At 43.1% G+C, this 14,410-nt stretch overlaps 2 protein-coding genes across 2 annotated transcripts in view; both read left to right on the forward strand.

Annotated features, from left to right (window-relative positions):
• The window catches only part of CLPX (caseinolytic mitochondrial matrix peptidase chaperone subunit X), a 25,226-nt gene extending 20,810 nt beyond the window's left edge, over positions 1–4,416 (forward strand). The window contains exons 11-14 of the mRNA XM_083712138.1: positions 4–70; positions 350–442; positions 2,020–2,126; positions 2,609–4,416. Of these exons, the coding sequence (XP_083568264.1) occupies positions 4–70; positions 350–442; positions 2,020–2,126; positions 2,609–2,699 (358 nt within the window). The 3' untranslated portion in view covers positions 2,700–4,416. The remainder of the gene's footprint in view (positions 1–3; positions 71–349; positions 443–2,019; positions 2,127–2,608) is intronic.
• A 620-nt stretch (positions 4,417–5,036) lies between these two features.
• Positions 5,037–13,688, forward strand: PDCD7 (programmed cell death 7). Its single transcript, XM_083713203.1, has 5 exons — positions 5,037–6,121; positions 8,052–8,190; positions 10,244–10,480; positions 11,529–11,616; positions 12,103–13,688. The coding sequence occupies exons 1-5, from the start codon at positions 5,213–5,215 to the stop codon at positions 12,218–12,220; spliced, it is 1,491 nt and encodes a 496-aa protein (XP_083569329.1). The 5' UTR covers positions 5,037–5,212; the 3' UTR covers positions 12,221–13,688.
• The last annotated feature ends 722 nt before the right edge of the window (positions 13,689–14,410 follow it).

Here is a 14,410-nt window from a genome sequence, read left to right on the forward strand (position 1 = left end):
CGTACGGATTCTTACCGAGCCTCGGAATGCAGTGATTCCCCAATACCAGGCATTATTCAGCATGGATAAGGTTTGGATTTTCTCTTGCTACTTGAGACTTGTTCAGGGGTCTTTCTTGTTACCAGAATTTTGTTTCCAAAAGAGCTGGACACAATGAAACATTAGATTGTTTTTTTTTGGGGGGGGGGGAATGTGATTAATATGCAGGTCTATTAAATGATGACATTACCTGCTGAAAAACAAAAGGAAAAATGTCTCCAAATTTAATTTATGCTTGTCCGAATGCAATTAGAGTTTCCATAGGGAGGTGGGAACTACAGAGTGTAATTTTTGTCTTTCCATTTTCCAGTGTGAATTGAATGTCACTGAGGATGCCCTAAAGGCTATAGCCAGGTTGGCCTTAGACCGCAAGACTGGTGCAAGAGGTCTTCGATCTATAATGGTAAGGCTGATTTCTCTTCACTGGTATCAATGATCTAGGACATAACCATTACTTGTGTTTCTTGAAATCCCACTGTCTGCCCTGGGAGGTGAATCACAGAGAGATTTTTAGAAATCAGATCATTAGTGGCTCAGTTACCCTTGTTAAAAACAAAAACAACCTTCCCTACAGCTTGAAATTTTGTCTTGGGGAGAACATTTCCAGCCTAGCCCATGCTACCTAAAGACTTTCCAACTTGCAAAGCCTTCCTAGCAATCTAAAGTGATTCAGTCCCAAAGAGACCGTGCCATGTGATAGTTCTACATGTTCTGGAAGAAAGACTGAGTTTAGACACTAAAATATTTGTTAACAGTACTAAAAGGAATGGTGTCTGAAGCTATAGAGCAGCTGCTTTATTATTATGACAGCAGTATGTATTCACCTAACGCTGGGGTTCTTAAATACCAAAATTACAAGACTAGTATTAGACAAAGATGTTATTGGAAAATGAATATGGGCATTATGAGGAAGTTCATATCTTATGCAATCTTTTCGCAAACAAATGGAGTCTTCCTATGCAGTAGTGAAATCAAAAGCATATTAATGGTGGTGCTAATTCTATTCCTATTGTGGTGGAAGTTGCTTTTCTCATTGACTGTATTCTGGATCTTTATTTTGTTGACTAAGTACTTCTTATTTTAAAATAAAAGGGGGAAAGTTATAAATGTGTAATCAAGTCAAAAAGGCGGAAAAAGCAAAAACAAAGATTGATATGGAGGAAGAGCAAGACTGGCAGGGAATTAATGTTTGGCCCAAAGCAGAGAACTGAAGGTTGCATAAGAAGCGGCTTTGAAGCAGGGCTGGCCTGGAATGGCTAGAGTGGAATCTGGAAGCGTAATTGCATCTTAGACAACTTCCCACACATGCATCATTTAAAATGAGTTGCACAACAGCTCTACGGTCCTGCGCAGCTCGAGTGGGTTTTGCACAGAACATTACCAGTAGATCCCGCCCATAGGTCATTTATGTCTGTCTTCTATTCCGTCACCCATGCTGATTTCAAAATCTACCACTTTGAAGCACTTGTTTTACCTTGCCATTTCTTAAGAAGCTGCTCAACAGCAAGTCAGACCATTGGTCCATCCAGCTCAGCATTGCTAATACAGACTGGCATCAGGTCTCTGGTGTCTTTTTTCATGCCTACCTGAAGATGCTAGGGAACCTGCATGAGACCAGCATACAAACCATGTGCTCTGCCACTGAGCTACAGCCCTTCCACCTTGTTTTTTAAGGTGGAGTTAGAAGAAAGTAGCTATGCTGATGGCAGCCTTGGCAAGTAGCATTGTGATAGGATTCCTGACAAATGTCTGTCAACTAAGTTCCCAACTTATTCAGCTACTAAGTAGAGATGTGGACATGAATGAACATTATACTAAAGTCCATTAATTTCAATAGGTTTACTATAGTATCTTGGTTGGCTACTGCCCTATGCCTCTTTCAGGCAGAGAAGTGGTTCTAGCAAAGTGTCTATTGCTAGGTGTTCATTGGAAGAGGGATTGTGTGAGCAAAATCTTGATGCTTATCCTTCTACCCTTTAGGAAAAGTTACTGCTGGAACCCATGTTTGAAGTACCCAATTCTGACATTGTATGTGTGGAGGTTGACAAAGATGTTGTGGAAGGAAAGAAGGATCCAGGATACGTCAGGTAATATCAGGTTTCCAACACTAGATTGAGTTTGATGCAAAAATAAACACTCTGATTCAGTACATGACAGTTTACAACGTCCCTACTATAGAATATAATTTGGGAGGTAAAGATGCATTGTGGTCCTGGGGATCAGTATCAGAAGTTCAGCTGGGCTGAAAGGGCTCCCTGTTCTAGACATTACATGGAAGTAGAGTCATACCTCATGTTACATTTGCTTCATGTTACGTTTTTTCAGGTTGCTCCCCGCGGCAACCCGGAAGTACCGGAAAGGGTTACTTCTGGGTTTCACTGCTTGCGCATGCGCAGTAGCACTAGATCACGCTTCGCGCATGCGCACAAGCGCCAAATCACGCCACGCACCTGCGCAGATACGGCACTTCAGGTTGCGGGCTTTTCATGTTGCAAACGGGCCTCCAGAACGGATCCCGTTCGCAACCAGAGGTACCACTGTATTTGATCCTACTTGTGTTTAATTGCAGGGCTCCAGCTAAAGATGCTTCTGAAGAAGAATACGATTCGGGAGTAGAAGAAGAAAACTGGGCTCGCCAAGCAGATGCTGCAAACAATTAAATGCTGTCAGAATACTCTGCAGAAAATGCACTTAATGGGGATTTTGTTTTTAAGACCACATCCGGCTTTTTAGCCTATTTGATAACATTGGATCTCTCCCGAATATGATACATGTTCAGAAAATGTTGGCAGCGCTAATGGAAATCAGATCAAGTATTTTGCGTAACATCACACTGATTTATTTTTTTGGGTGGACACTTGGACTTCAGCGACATAATGTTCAGAAATGAAATGTATATTATATTTTGTTCATTTAAAAAAATGCTCTCTTTTTTTAGTGCTGAGCTGAAAAGGTGGACTCCCCTTGTAAAATTCACCCCTTTCTCCTTTGGGGCACTTTTTTGGCCATTTATTACCACTGGGAGCACTGACGCGTTAATACGCCCCCTCCAAAACACACACACATACAAAACCTGCACTGTGTCCTACAGTTTGATGAAGGCAGCAGTGCACCATTGCAACCCTCTTTTCTCAACTTCAGTCAGCTGCAGCTGGTGCCATTTTTTGTTCCAATTTAGATTTCATCCTAGTAGCAATGACATAGCCAGATCTGATCAGCTACATGCCTGTGTGACAACAGTCACTGCGGTCAAACAATGCTAATACATTGAAATAGCTTTTTCCCATCATACGACAAAAATCTGGCTGCATGGCAACATCATTGTTACTAGGATCAATGGGAAGATTATTTTTCAAACTGTGAACCAGTACAAAAAAAGAAAAGATTTTGAGGAAACATCAGGCCCCCTCAAAAGCTCCTTTTTTCTACTGAATGCATTTTCTGAATAACTTTCAGCTCAGCCCTAGCTTTTTCAGTTCTAGAGTGCAATTCAGGTATTGCCAATAGTTGAGGAATTTTACAATAATTATACTACACAATTTGAGCAGGGAAACATAACACACAAATATTTTGAATCTACTTTTGTTTGAAAGACCATTCAGTATGCACTAAATATCTTTTCTGCTTTAAATGCAGTGGGTGCTAGAGGTACTTGTTTCACTTTCAATGAATACTGCCCTTAAAAACTGGATATGAAAGATTTAGGACAGTACTTTCTGGTCCCCAAACTCCATATTGGTCAAACCAGCGGGATTGCTCTAGAATAAACAGGTTGTGGATTGACCTTATTTTAGAGCAAACTGCCCCACTTTACTAAAAACTTAATGTAATGTATTAAAAATAATTGGATATAATACCAAAGGGTTCATTCATTTTTACTTACCTTGATTAAATATCACATGTAGGTTTTGGAGAGAAAAATGGATATTACGAGAACAGATGAACCAGGAACTTGCTATACCTTTTTTTGACAGAACAAAGGTTTACAGGAAGAAATAGACCATAGAATATAGAAAATTCTATGCCAATATTTTAATATAGTACTTTTTATTGAACGTACTGGAACCATCATGCATCAGTTTTTTGGTGCCAGGTATTTTTCCCAGCCTACCTTCTTATAACATTAAGAGGCACAAGAAAGTAGCATATAATTGTATAATATTTTTCATGTAATCAGTAGTCACTGTTTGCACAAAATTCTTATTTAAGTTATAAGCTTAAAACGCCGGTCTGCATCTTGTTATTTTAAATCTTTTAGCAAAGCAAAGATTGCTTTGTTTTAAAAGTTAACTTGATCCTTTAGTAAAGTATTTGTAAAAACACAAAAGGACGTGTATGTTTTTGATTCATTTCTGAAATTAAAATCTGTACCTAAAAGCTTGATGTCCTTCCTTCATGTTGAGGTGTGCTTATAAAAGTTTTGCTGAACTAGGTTCCATTTACACACTGATAGAATATTTTTTAAACTTGACACTGGCCACCAAATGCATTGGGTGGGTGTAGCAACCAAATGCATTGGGTGGGTGTAGCAACCTCCTTTCCAAGCTTGTTATGAATGATTCTTCTTAATTCTGAAGTTGCAGGCTGCTAGGCAATGAGACTAGAAACTGGTGTAAGGCCTCTAAGAGCACACAGACATTAATGGTTTCTTAAAACCCATGTGGTTTGGAGCAGGGGAAGCAAACTAGGTGTCCCGTGGTTTAAAAATAATAATAATTGCAGCGTTCCATATCTACTACCTGTTCCTCCCAGATTTCTAGTAGTGCTTCTCCTGTGCGTTTCACAGAATGTTAAATCTCACAGAAATAAGGGGCTTTAGGTTGTCCATTATTGAAGTAATTGCAACTGAGCATACCATTCTAGGCTAGGAATACAGCATAGGTAAAATGCTTTAAGGTTTGGGGGGTGGGGGGTAAGGAGTGCACTAAGGTGACGGGGTGTGTGTGGTGCTTGGGGGCAAAGCAGCATAACTTGCCATGATCATAAAAGGCTGCGGCTTATGGGAGCTGCAGTCTAAAATCAGTAGCCGACAGATGTCGGATTCCTCCCAACCTACAGGGGGCTCTGCTCTTCTCGCCGTCACTTCCGCTTCAAACCGGAAGCGATGTCCGAAGGCGAGAGAGACAGCGTCCCATTCTGCTAACTAGGCCTCTTGAGGCGTGAGGGGGGCAAGATGTCGCAACAGCCGCCGCCGTTTCCCTCATCCTTCACGAGGCCCCCTCAGCCCCACTACTTCCCGCCGACGGGGGCTCCTCCGCAGGGTGTTTTTGGCGGTCCGCCGCCTCACCACCCTCAGTTTCCTCTTTCCCCGTTCCCGCCTTTTTCGGCGGATGGCCGAGGCCTTCCTACCGCTTACCCGCCGCCATTCCGGCCGCCGCTGCCCCCTCCTCCGTGGCAGCAGCAGCAGCAGCAGAAACCTCCGGAGCTGCCCTCGCCTCAATGGAGGCCCGAGGCGCCGCCTTACATAGCCGGGGAGAAGCCAAGGTTCCCGCCTCCAGAGCGGCCCTCGCCTCAATGGAGGCCCGAGGCGCTGCCCTTCGTGGCCAGGGAGAAGCCAAGGCTCCCGCTCGGGCCTGACGCTGCTGCCTCAGCCGGCGGCCTGAGGCGAGGCGACGGCGGCGACGAGAGCGAGCAATGGCTCAGCCGCTTCTTGGCTTGCCGCCGCACCGAAGGCGCCGCCGCCGCCGCCTCTCCCCCGAAGCCGTGCGGCTTGAAGCCCAGCCAGGCGGGCCCGTTGGCGGCGGAGGCGCTGCGGCTGGTGGCGCAGGTGACAGCACTGTGCGGGGCCTGGCGGCGGTGGGACGACCACGCCGAGGCAGAGGAAGTGGCGGAGGCCGAGGCCCGGCTGGCGGAGCTGCGGGAGGTGGTGCGGCCCCTGCGGGTCGAGGCAGCGGCGGAGGCTCCCCTGGCCCAGCTGCGCCGCCACGCGGAGAAGAGCCGCAAGAAGAGGCTGCGACGCCAAGCGCGGAGGCAGGAGGCGCGGGCCGCTCGCGAGGAGGAGGCGGCCCGCGAGGCCGAGAGGGAGGCGCGGATCGAGAGCTGGCGGGCCAGGCGCGCCCTGGAAGTTGAGGAGAGGCACCGGGTGGGTTGCGCTTTGAGGGATGCCCACCAATTCCCCCCCAGGGTAGTCGGTGCTTTGGGATTTATTGGCTGTGTTTGCCGTGCTGGCAGGGGCTGATGGGAGTTGTAGTCCAGCGGAGGGCACCAGGATCTCTGCTTTAGGCAAACCCCTGTTGTTCACATCCACCTGCAGTGTTGAGATAGTACCCTGCGTTACTGGGTTGTTGCAGGGAATAGTAAACTGAATTGTTTTGAACACTAAACACGATTTATTAGCCACATTAATAGTGCTCAATAATTATTTTATTTATAAAATATATACTGATAATTAAAAATAGCAGCATGGTTAACAGCAATTATACATAAAACCATTCAATAAAAGTCATCCAAAAAAAGTTTCAAATCAGCTATTTTGGAAAGATATATTCTTCACTGACTGAAGAAGCTTGAAAGTTTTCAGCTGGTGTTCAAAGGGTGAAACAAGGCGCCTGCTGAATCTATACTCTCTAGAGCAGTGTTTCCCAACCTTGTGCCTCCAGATGTTTTTGGCCTACAACTCCCATCATCCCTGACCACTGGTCTTGCTAGCTAGGGATGATGGGAGTTGTAGGCCAAAAACATCTGGAGGCACAAGGTTGGGAAACACTGCTCTAGAGGGAATATTGTTAATTCTCTACACCGGTGTGCATGTGTCACAACTCAAACCCTCCCAGGGTCTTCTTTGTACACTGGGCAGTGAGCTGGAATCGCCAGTCCCAGTTGGCAAACAGCATAAACACAAAGCACAGTTTCAGCACCATCTCTTCACTGCTGGTTCACTTCATGTTTGTGCTTAGCATGGAGCAAGTGATTCAGGGAAGCCTGAGGTTGGCAAGTGCCTGGGATTACTATGAACCCTGTATGGGATGCACAGAATGTACTGGTAGGCTACATGCTATAGACCCCTCATCTACATCTTTGCTCCAAATGTATTTTTAACAAAGACTGCTCTCCAGTGACAAGTGGATTACAGTTCATTTTGAGGAGCAGTTGTGCTTTGTAGTTGAGACACACTCAGAGTAAGGATTGTCAGTTCTCCTAAAACAGGGGTGAAGCTTGGGAGTTGAGGGTTAGTGCTGGTTATATCGGGATGGAGGTTTGTAGGACAGGAGCAAAGGGCAGCCCCTAGTGAATCACAGGGTAGAGTCTAGTAGGTAAGAAGTGAAGCTTGCTGAACAATAAAATGGATCCAAGGGGAAATCTGGAGCCAGTCAGTACCATTTACATATTACTGTGCCTGGCGTGCTCTAGTCCATGGGGTCACGAAGAGTCGGACACGACTAAACAACAACAACATATTATTGTATAGCATTCTTGGTGCACAAATGTGTACTTGTTTTTGCATTCATTCAAACTGTGCTGAAGACAATAGGCTACTCCCCTTTTTTGGCCTTTCACAATGAGATTCTTATCCTTTCGCTACAAATCTCAAGAAAACGTGGGACCCTGAAACTTGGGACAAAACCTGAGGCATAGCAAGCAGGTGTCCCATGAAGATTGCTTTTGAGTCTAGTAGATATAAGTAGTTTCATGACAATCTTGGTCTATAGGCAGTATCCTGTTCTAGAAAAGAAACCTATGAGTGCTGCCACAGCTTGCAGCAAATTAAGCCCTAGCACCTGTTTTTTAATGCCAGGTGTTAACTAATATGTATGTCACTGCAAGTGAGAAGGCAAACTCGAGGGTGGATCTGTTGACAGCTGTCTGCTATGAGCTGTGTTTACCCCCTAGGAGTTACTGAGACAAACGATGAGGGGCTCTTTTCCTTATTGTCCTATTTGTGGGCTTTGAAGGATCTGGCTAGCCAGTGAGCATAGGGTGTTGGACTACATGAACCTACCTAGATCTGCCATTGTTTTCTTACATTCTTACACATGTTCTTAATTCCTTTATTCATATTTTTGCCCATATAGGAACAAGAACTTAAAGCTGCTGCAGACAGTGTGTTATCTGAAGTAAGGAAAAAACAAGCAGACACGAAACGTATGGCAGAAATCCTGCGTGGCTTAGAAAAGCTTAGGAAACTAAGAAAAGAAGCAGCAGCGAGGAAAGGTAAACATGACTCAGAATTGCATGTGCTTTTTATATTCCTTACTTACATATATGCTGAAACATAGCTGGAAAGCTATTTGTGTAATGGTGCCAACATTTCAGTCACGCTTGTATTGCTTATTTATTGTTTATAAAATATGGTTCAATATATAAATTAGGTCCTGGAAGATTTGTATTGTTAAAACAAATATTTGGTTAAAAGAATACAGTGGTGCCTCGCAAGACGAAATTAATTCGACGAAATTAAGAGTTTTTCGTCTTGCGAAGTACGGTTTCCCATAGGAATGCATTAAAAATCAATTAATGCGTTCCTATGGAAACTGCCTTCAGACCAGGTCCGGGGACAGTCTGTCCCCCGACCTCTTCTGAAGGCCGGCGGGGGGTGAAAGTCTTTGCTCCCCCCCCCCCGCCTGCCTTCTCGGGACAGCGGAGACTTCTCCGCTGTCCCGGGGCGATCTTAAAATGCTGCCGCCCGCCAACATTTTAAAATCGCCCCGGGACAGCGGAGGAATTCTCCGCTGTCCCGGGGTGATTTAAAAGCCCCCGGGAAGGCAGGCAGGGGGGACAAAGACTTTTGCCCCCCACCCGCCTTCAGAAGAGGTCCTGGACCTCTTCTGAAGGCCGGTGGGGGGCAAAAGTCTTTATCCCCCCTGCCTGCCTTCCCGGGAGAGCCTTCCTGGGAGAGCAGTCCAGGACCTCTTCTGAAGGCGGGCGGAGGGCAAAAGTCTTCTGAAGGCCGGCAGGGGGCAAAAGAGCGTTTCTCCGCTCTCCCGGGAAGGCAGGCAGGGGGGAGCAAAGACACTTGCCCCCCGCCTGCCTTCAGAAGAGGTCCAGGACCTCTTCTGAAGGCGGGCCGGGGGCAAAAGTCTTTGCTCCCCCCCGCCTGCCTTCAAAAGCCATCCGGGATAGCGGGAAGCGCTTCCCTGCTATCCCGGACTGCTTTTAAAATGCTGGCGGTGGGGAGCAAAGCCTTTCGGCCCCCGCCGGCCTTCCTGGACCTCTTCTGAAGGCCGGAGGGGGGGGGGAAAGGCTTTGCTCTCCACCGCTAGCATTTAAAAGAGGTCCCCGGAGATTTCCCTATGGGCTTTCTTCTTGCGAAGCAAGCCCATAGGGAAATTCGTTTTGCGAAGCGCCTCCAAAACGGAAAACCCTTTCGTCTAGCGGGTTTTTCGTCTTGCGAGGCGTTCGTCTTGCGGGGCACCACTGTAGCATCCTGCCCCGGACGAAGTGCACTCAAAGCATCTGTAAGGCACTGAAACCATTAGAACTTCTGAAGCATTTGTTTTTTTCAAATATTTGTTATAAATACCCAACATAAGGGATGCCTCTTCCAGTGACCTATTATGCTGTATGCTAATGTCAGCACACCTTGTTATAACCCAGCATTGAATAGAATATGGCAATAATGGAAAAGTTAGCAAGCTATTTGAGAACTTCAAGAGACCCAAGGCTATTTCCTTCATTGACAATGAAGAAGCTGACACACAAGTGCCAGATCAATATGTCCACTTGTGGAATTCACAGATGGTCTATTTAGGTAGCAGTGAAGAAACCAGTTAATAAACACAAGTGTCCAGTTTCTATTCAACGTAGTTTGTATTCCTTACTTACAATATATGCATTTGCTTATCTGTTTTTTTTTTACTCAAACACAGGTGCTTCTACAGGCTTGTTTTTTATGTTCCATGTTGTTGTGTTAAGTGTTCATTTTTCTTCGGGGATATATAATAAAATGTAAAATTCCTAAATACCATATTTTAGTGGAGTAAGCCACTACACCTGGTTTCTCCTCTGTCCTTGAACAGTGAAAAAACATGCAATTGGGAAGAGGAGGGAGAGAGAAATAATACGCACCCAAGCAACTGGCCACCCTGTTAAAAGCAAATGAGATAGGGTGTGTGAGGATGCCACCTCAGAGCAAGATTACTCACCAGTGGGGATGCTTCGATTCTCTTGTTTACATGCATTTCACTGTTCTGGATCAGAATATGGAGGAAAAGTCAAGTAATTAATCTGGTGCGGGTTGTGGTTTCTGTTCTGTTTTTTGCTGCAGGTGTTTGTCCACCCCCAGCTGCAGATGAAGCCTTCGAGAATGAAGTCCAGAGCTTAAGAGCATTGATAAAAACACGCACTGAACTCTATGAAGCCGAAGAACGAGCTCTGCGGGTTATGCTGGAAGGAGAACAGGAAGAGGAAAGGAAAAGAGAAATGGAAAAGAAGCTGAAGCGGGAAAAGGAGAAACTTCTGCAGCAGAAGCGGGAAATGGATTCAAAACTGTTTGGGGATCCAGGTAACCTACAGCCTATTGTTGCTCAGGGGTTGTATTCAGTGTAGTGCTAAGTTAAAGTTATACAGTGGTACCTCGCGTTAAGAATTTAATTCATTCCGGAGGTCCGTTCTTAACCTGAAACTGTTCTTAACCTGAAGGACCACTTTAGCTAATGGAGCCTCCCATTGCTGCCTCTGTGCGATTTCTGTTCTCATCCTGAAGCAAAGTTCTTAACCCAAAGTACTATTTCTGGGTTAGCAGAGTCTGTAACCTGAAGCATCTGTAACCTGAAGCGCCTGTAATCTGAGGTACCACTGTACTTGTCCCACTGGTGAAATGTTTTGCACCAACTGATCATTGTTGTGCAAGAGAATACATAAGCAGTTTGCTATCAAATTGTGCAGTCTGTTGCACAGTGTGTTTCTGCTAGTGAAACACTTGTGTTGGATTCTTCTGTTGCATAACATTAAAACTCACTCATCCACTCACAGTAGCTGACAGAAAATGTTGGATACAGTCCCAAGTGCTTGTTTTACAATGCAGGCATATTCTCCAGCTATCAACCCACACCAGAGATAGTTTATGTTTAAATCTTAATTGTTTATTTTATTTCATAAAGTTTATACACTTCTTGATTGTTTACAAAAAGGCACAACGATAAAATCGAGAAAAATTCACAACCATATTTTAAAACATACAAAAGTTAAAATACTAAAACATATTAAAATTACTTCAAGCAGCTGGGTAGATTTGTCTAAACAAGAATGTTTTTAGCAGGCACCAGAAATAGTACATTCAAGGCACCTGCTTGATCTCAGTAGGCAATATTTGAACTGCAAAGAGTCATAAAATAAAATGATGGGAGCTACTTCCTGATTTTTAATATATTTATGCAATCCCTATGTTTCTATCAACACGTCCAGTTAGGATTTTATGTAACGGTATTGTAACAGTCAGTTTTAGTATTCTCAGTAGCAAATAATGTATGCCTTACATTCTTGGAATATGCTTCTGTGTCTGGTAGTTTTTCATGGTACTTGTTTTTCTTAATTATTATCCTGTTTTACAGAGGAATTTCCCCTTGCCCACCTTTTGGAGCCCTTCACACAGTATTATTTGCAGGCTGAGTATTCTGTGCCCTCTCTTATCCAGATCAGGTAAGTTTAAGCAGTGTTGTAGTAAAAATAAAGCTGTAACAATTTTGTCAAATCTTGAAACTTACCTGCTTTTTTACTTTGTAGTGTAGTATTAATTCCTATCGGATATTTGTTGTAGCAGTTACTGTTCAAGTTGCAGTCAGCAAAACTGTTGTTGCTGCTAAAACTTCCCCCTGGACTCAGATAGTGGCATCACCAAGAATAAGAGACTGCTTTACTGGGTCTCCCAAGAGCCATGCCTTTACTTCCCTACAAGTTATGGGATGCCATGTCCCCCTGTGAGGTACTTGGAGATACTGTAGTAGTGGACAGTGCAAAACATGTCTAATGCTGTCCACTGACAAGGATCCGTTGGGTGGCCACAATGCTTTGCACTCATCTCCCCAACTCACATCAACACTTAAGTTGATGGTAGGAAATTAAGATTTCAGAAGGATTGAACACAGTACTCAATATGTTGCATAACTAACTTTTATTATGTTTAAGGCATGAATGGGATCGATACCTGGTGCCTACAGATCATCCTGAAGGAAACTTTATCCCACCAGGATGGGTCATTCCCTGTCAACCCTCTAGTGACATCTGGGCTACAGCTGTTGGATGATGTGTTCAGAGTCTAAAACAATAGCAACACAAGTGATAAAGCGTACTTCATTAATTCCTTTGGACTTGAAAAACTCTGAATCTTTTTCTAATAAATCAAGGGCACAGAATACATAAGATGAATATTCAACAGCTGATTCAGAAGACAAATACTGCCCCCCAAAAATGTTGTATTCCAGAAATGTGAATCTCTGCTTAGTTGCACTGGCAGAGATTTGCTTCAGATCTTGTTTTTTAAAACACTGTTTGGAGGAATTTAATTACAACAGCATTGCACATTATCTGCTCCTGCGAACTTTAAAAGCAGGACATTTTTCCTTAGAATTTTTAAATGTATTATTTCTGGACAACGGCATCTATAGCAGAGAAATTAATTTGTCATGGGCATGTGTAGCAACAAAACCTAACTTGAGAACCTGTGTCATTAACTGCATCCTGCTGAGGTGAAATACAATCCCAGGGCCATATAACTTAAAGCAGCTGCTAAATATTGTTGCATGTGTTTTTAATGTTCTGATATTTCATGGGAAATCAGGTAATAATCCTGAAGCAACATCAAAGACTGTCATTGAACTCTTTCGAGCCATATCCGGGTTCTCAAGTTTCAGCTCTTTTTTGAACTCTCATTTTAAAAATTGCCTCCGTGTTTATCTTGGTCTTATGTGCTGTTACTTAAGTGAATTGACAGATGTGGTCAGTTATCGCCTCCTTGCAAGTTTGGTGTAGTGGTTTTAAAAGCTAAAACACTAAGATGAAGCAACGTGGAGAGAATTAATAGCATCATTGCTGTTTTTTGTGCAACTTGCACCTTAATTTTTTTTAATGTGTATATAAGATGCACATACTCAGGAAAGCATTTTTTTCTATCATCTCTTAAAGTAAGAAGACTAGAGAAGCGATACAAGTTAGGGTATTTGTGTTAATTTAATAGAATGTCAAATATCGGTTTGGTGTTGCATAAACAATTCCTTTGCATGTGAACCAAAAAACCTGAACATCTAATGTTTACAAACCTTGTAAAATAAACTTCATTAGCATAGTAACATATTCTCCATGGCCCCTGTTATTTCAAGGTTACAGAACATGTGGAACTGTCATTGACAAAAAAAGTTGTTGACACAATACAACTCTGATGATACGTTGATAGGCTACGATATCTGTATCAATTGAATCTTTAGTTCAGGGGAAAGAAAACAGCCTTTCCCAAACATTTCAGTGTAACTTGACCTCTGATACTAAATTTAGCAGCTTGTTACAAAAATATCCACCAAAATGTTACATAAAATTTGAGGGACTTTTTTCTTTATTCTTTTGTGCTTTAAAACAAAGTTGCATAAGTGCCTGTGATTAGGGGAGGGAAGACCCTAATGCAATGTGAAACATTGTCAAGAATTGTTTGTAGTACAAAGTAATGAAAACTCAGTTGAATTTTATTTGTACTTTAAAAAAATAAAGAGCATTTCACATTCTTTGTAGCTGTCATTTTTAAATAAATGGTTTTCTTCCCAGCTTAAAAGGTCAATGCAAGCTATTGGAGTTTGACACTGTCCTTTGGTAATGGACAGTGTCAGCTATTACTATTTTCATTTATGAATTCCTTCGCAAAGCAGCTTACAGTATAATGTCATACACACACACAGTTACAAGAATTGCATATATAGGAATTTAACAAAACAAAAAAAAAGTTTGAAACAAGAACATGCCTAAAATCAGTTCAGATCCAGAACAGATGCCAACCAGGATAAAGAATTTAGAAGGCTTGTTGAAAGAGAACGTCTTTAGCAAGTGCCAAAAAGCCAAGAAACAAGGTGCCTGTCTTGATACGCAGTGGTAGGGAATTCCAAAGGATAGGTGCCACCACGCTTAAGGTTTTAATTCCAACATCATGCAGAATGGACCTCCTGTCTTACAGAACACTGACTAGTTGGCTATGTAGGGACTGAGATGGTCTTTCATGTATCCTGGTCCCAAGCAATAGTGGTTTTTTACACCAGTTCCAGCGCCTTGAACACAGTGCAATAACTACTAGGAAATACCATTTTGCTAAAGATAAAAACTCGTCCTTTTATTAACATTATCTCTGCCTTATTTTTTATTTTATTTACCAGACAGAATAACATGCATGTGTATTCTAAAGCAACTCAATTGAATTAGTATCTTGAGACTAGTAAGACCTCAAACCGATTCATAA

This window comes from Podarcis gaigeae (genome assembly GCF_964106915.1).
Source record: "Podarcis gaigeae genome assembly, chromosome: 14".
NCBI lineage: Eukaryota > Metazoa > Chordata > Lepidosauria > Squamata > Lacertidae > Podarcis > Podarcis gaigeae.

Coding starts and splice junctions, on each gene's coding strand:
- PDCD7 (XM_083713203.1), top strand. CDS start 5,213: ATGTCGCAACAGCCGCCGCCGTTTCCCTCATCCTTCACGAGGCCCCCT. Junction 6,122..8,051: donor AAGTTGAGGAGAGGCACCGG/GTGGGTTGCGCT, acceptor TTGCCCATATAG/GAACAAGAACTTAAAGCTGC. Junction 11,617..12,102: donor CCCTCTCTTATCCAGATCAG/GTAAGTTTAAGC, acceptor ATTATGTTTAAG/GCATGAATGGGATCGATACC.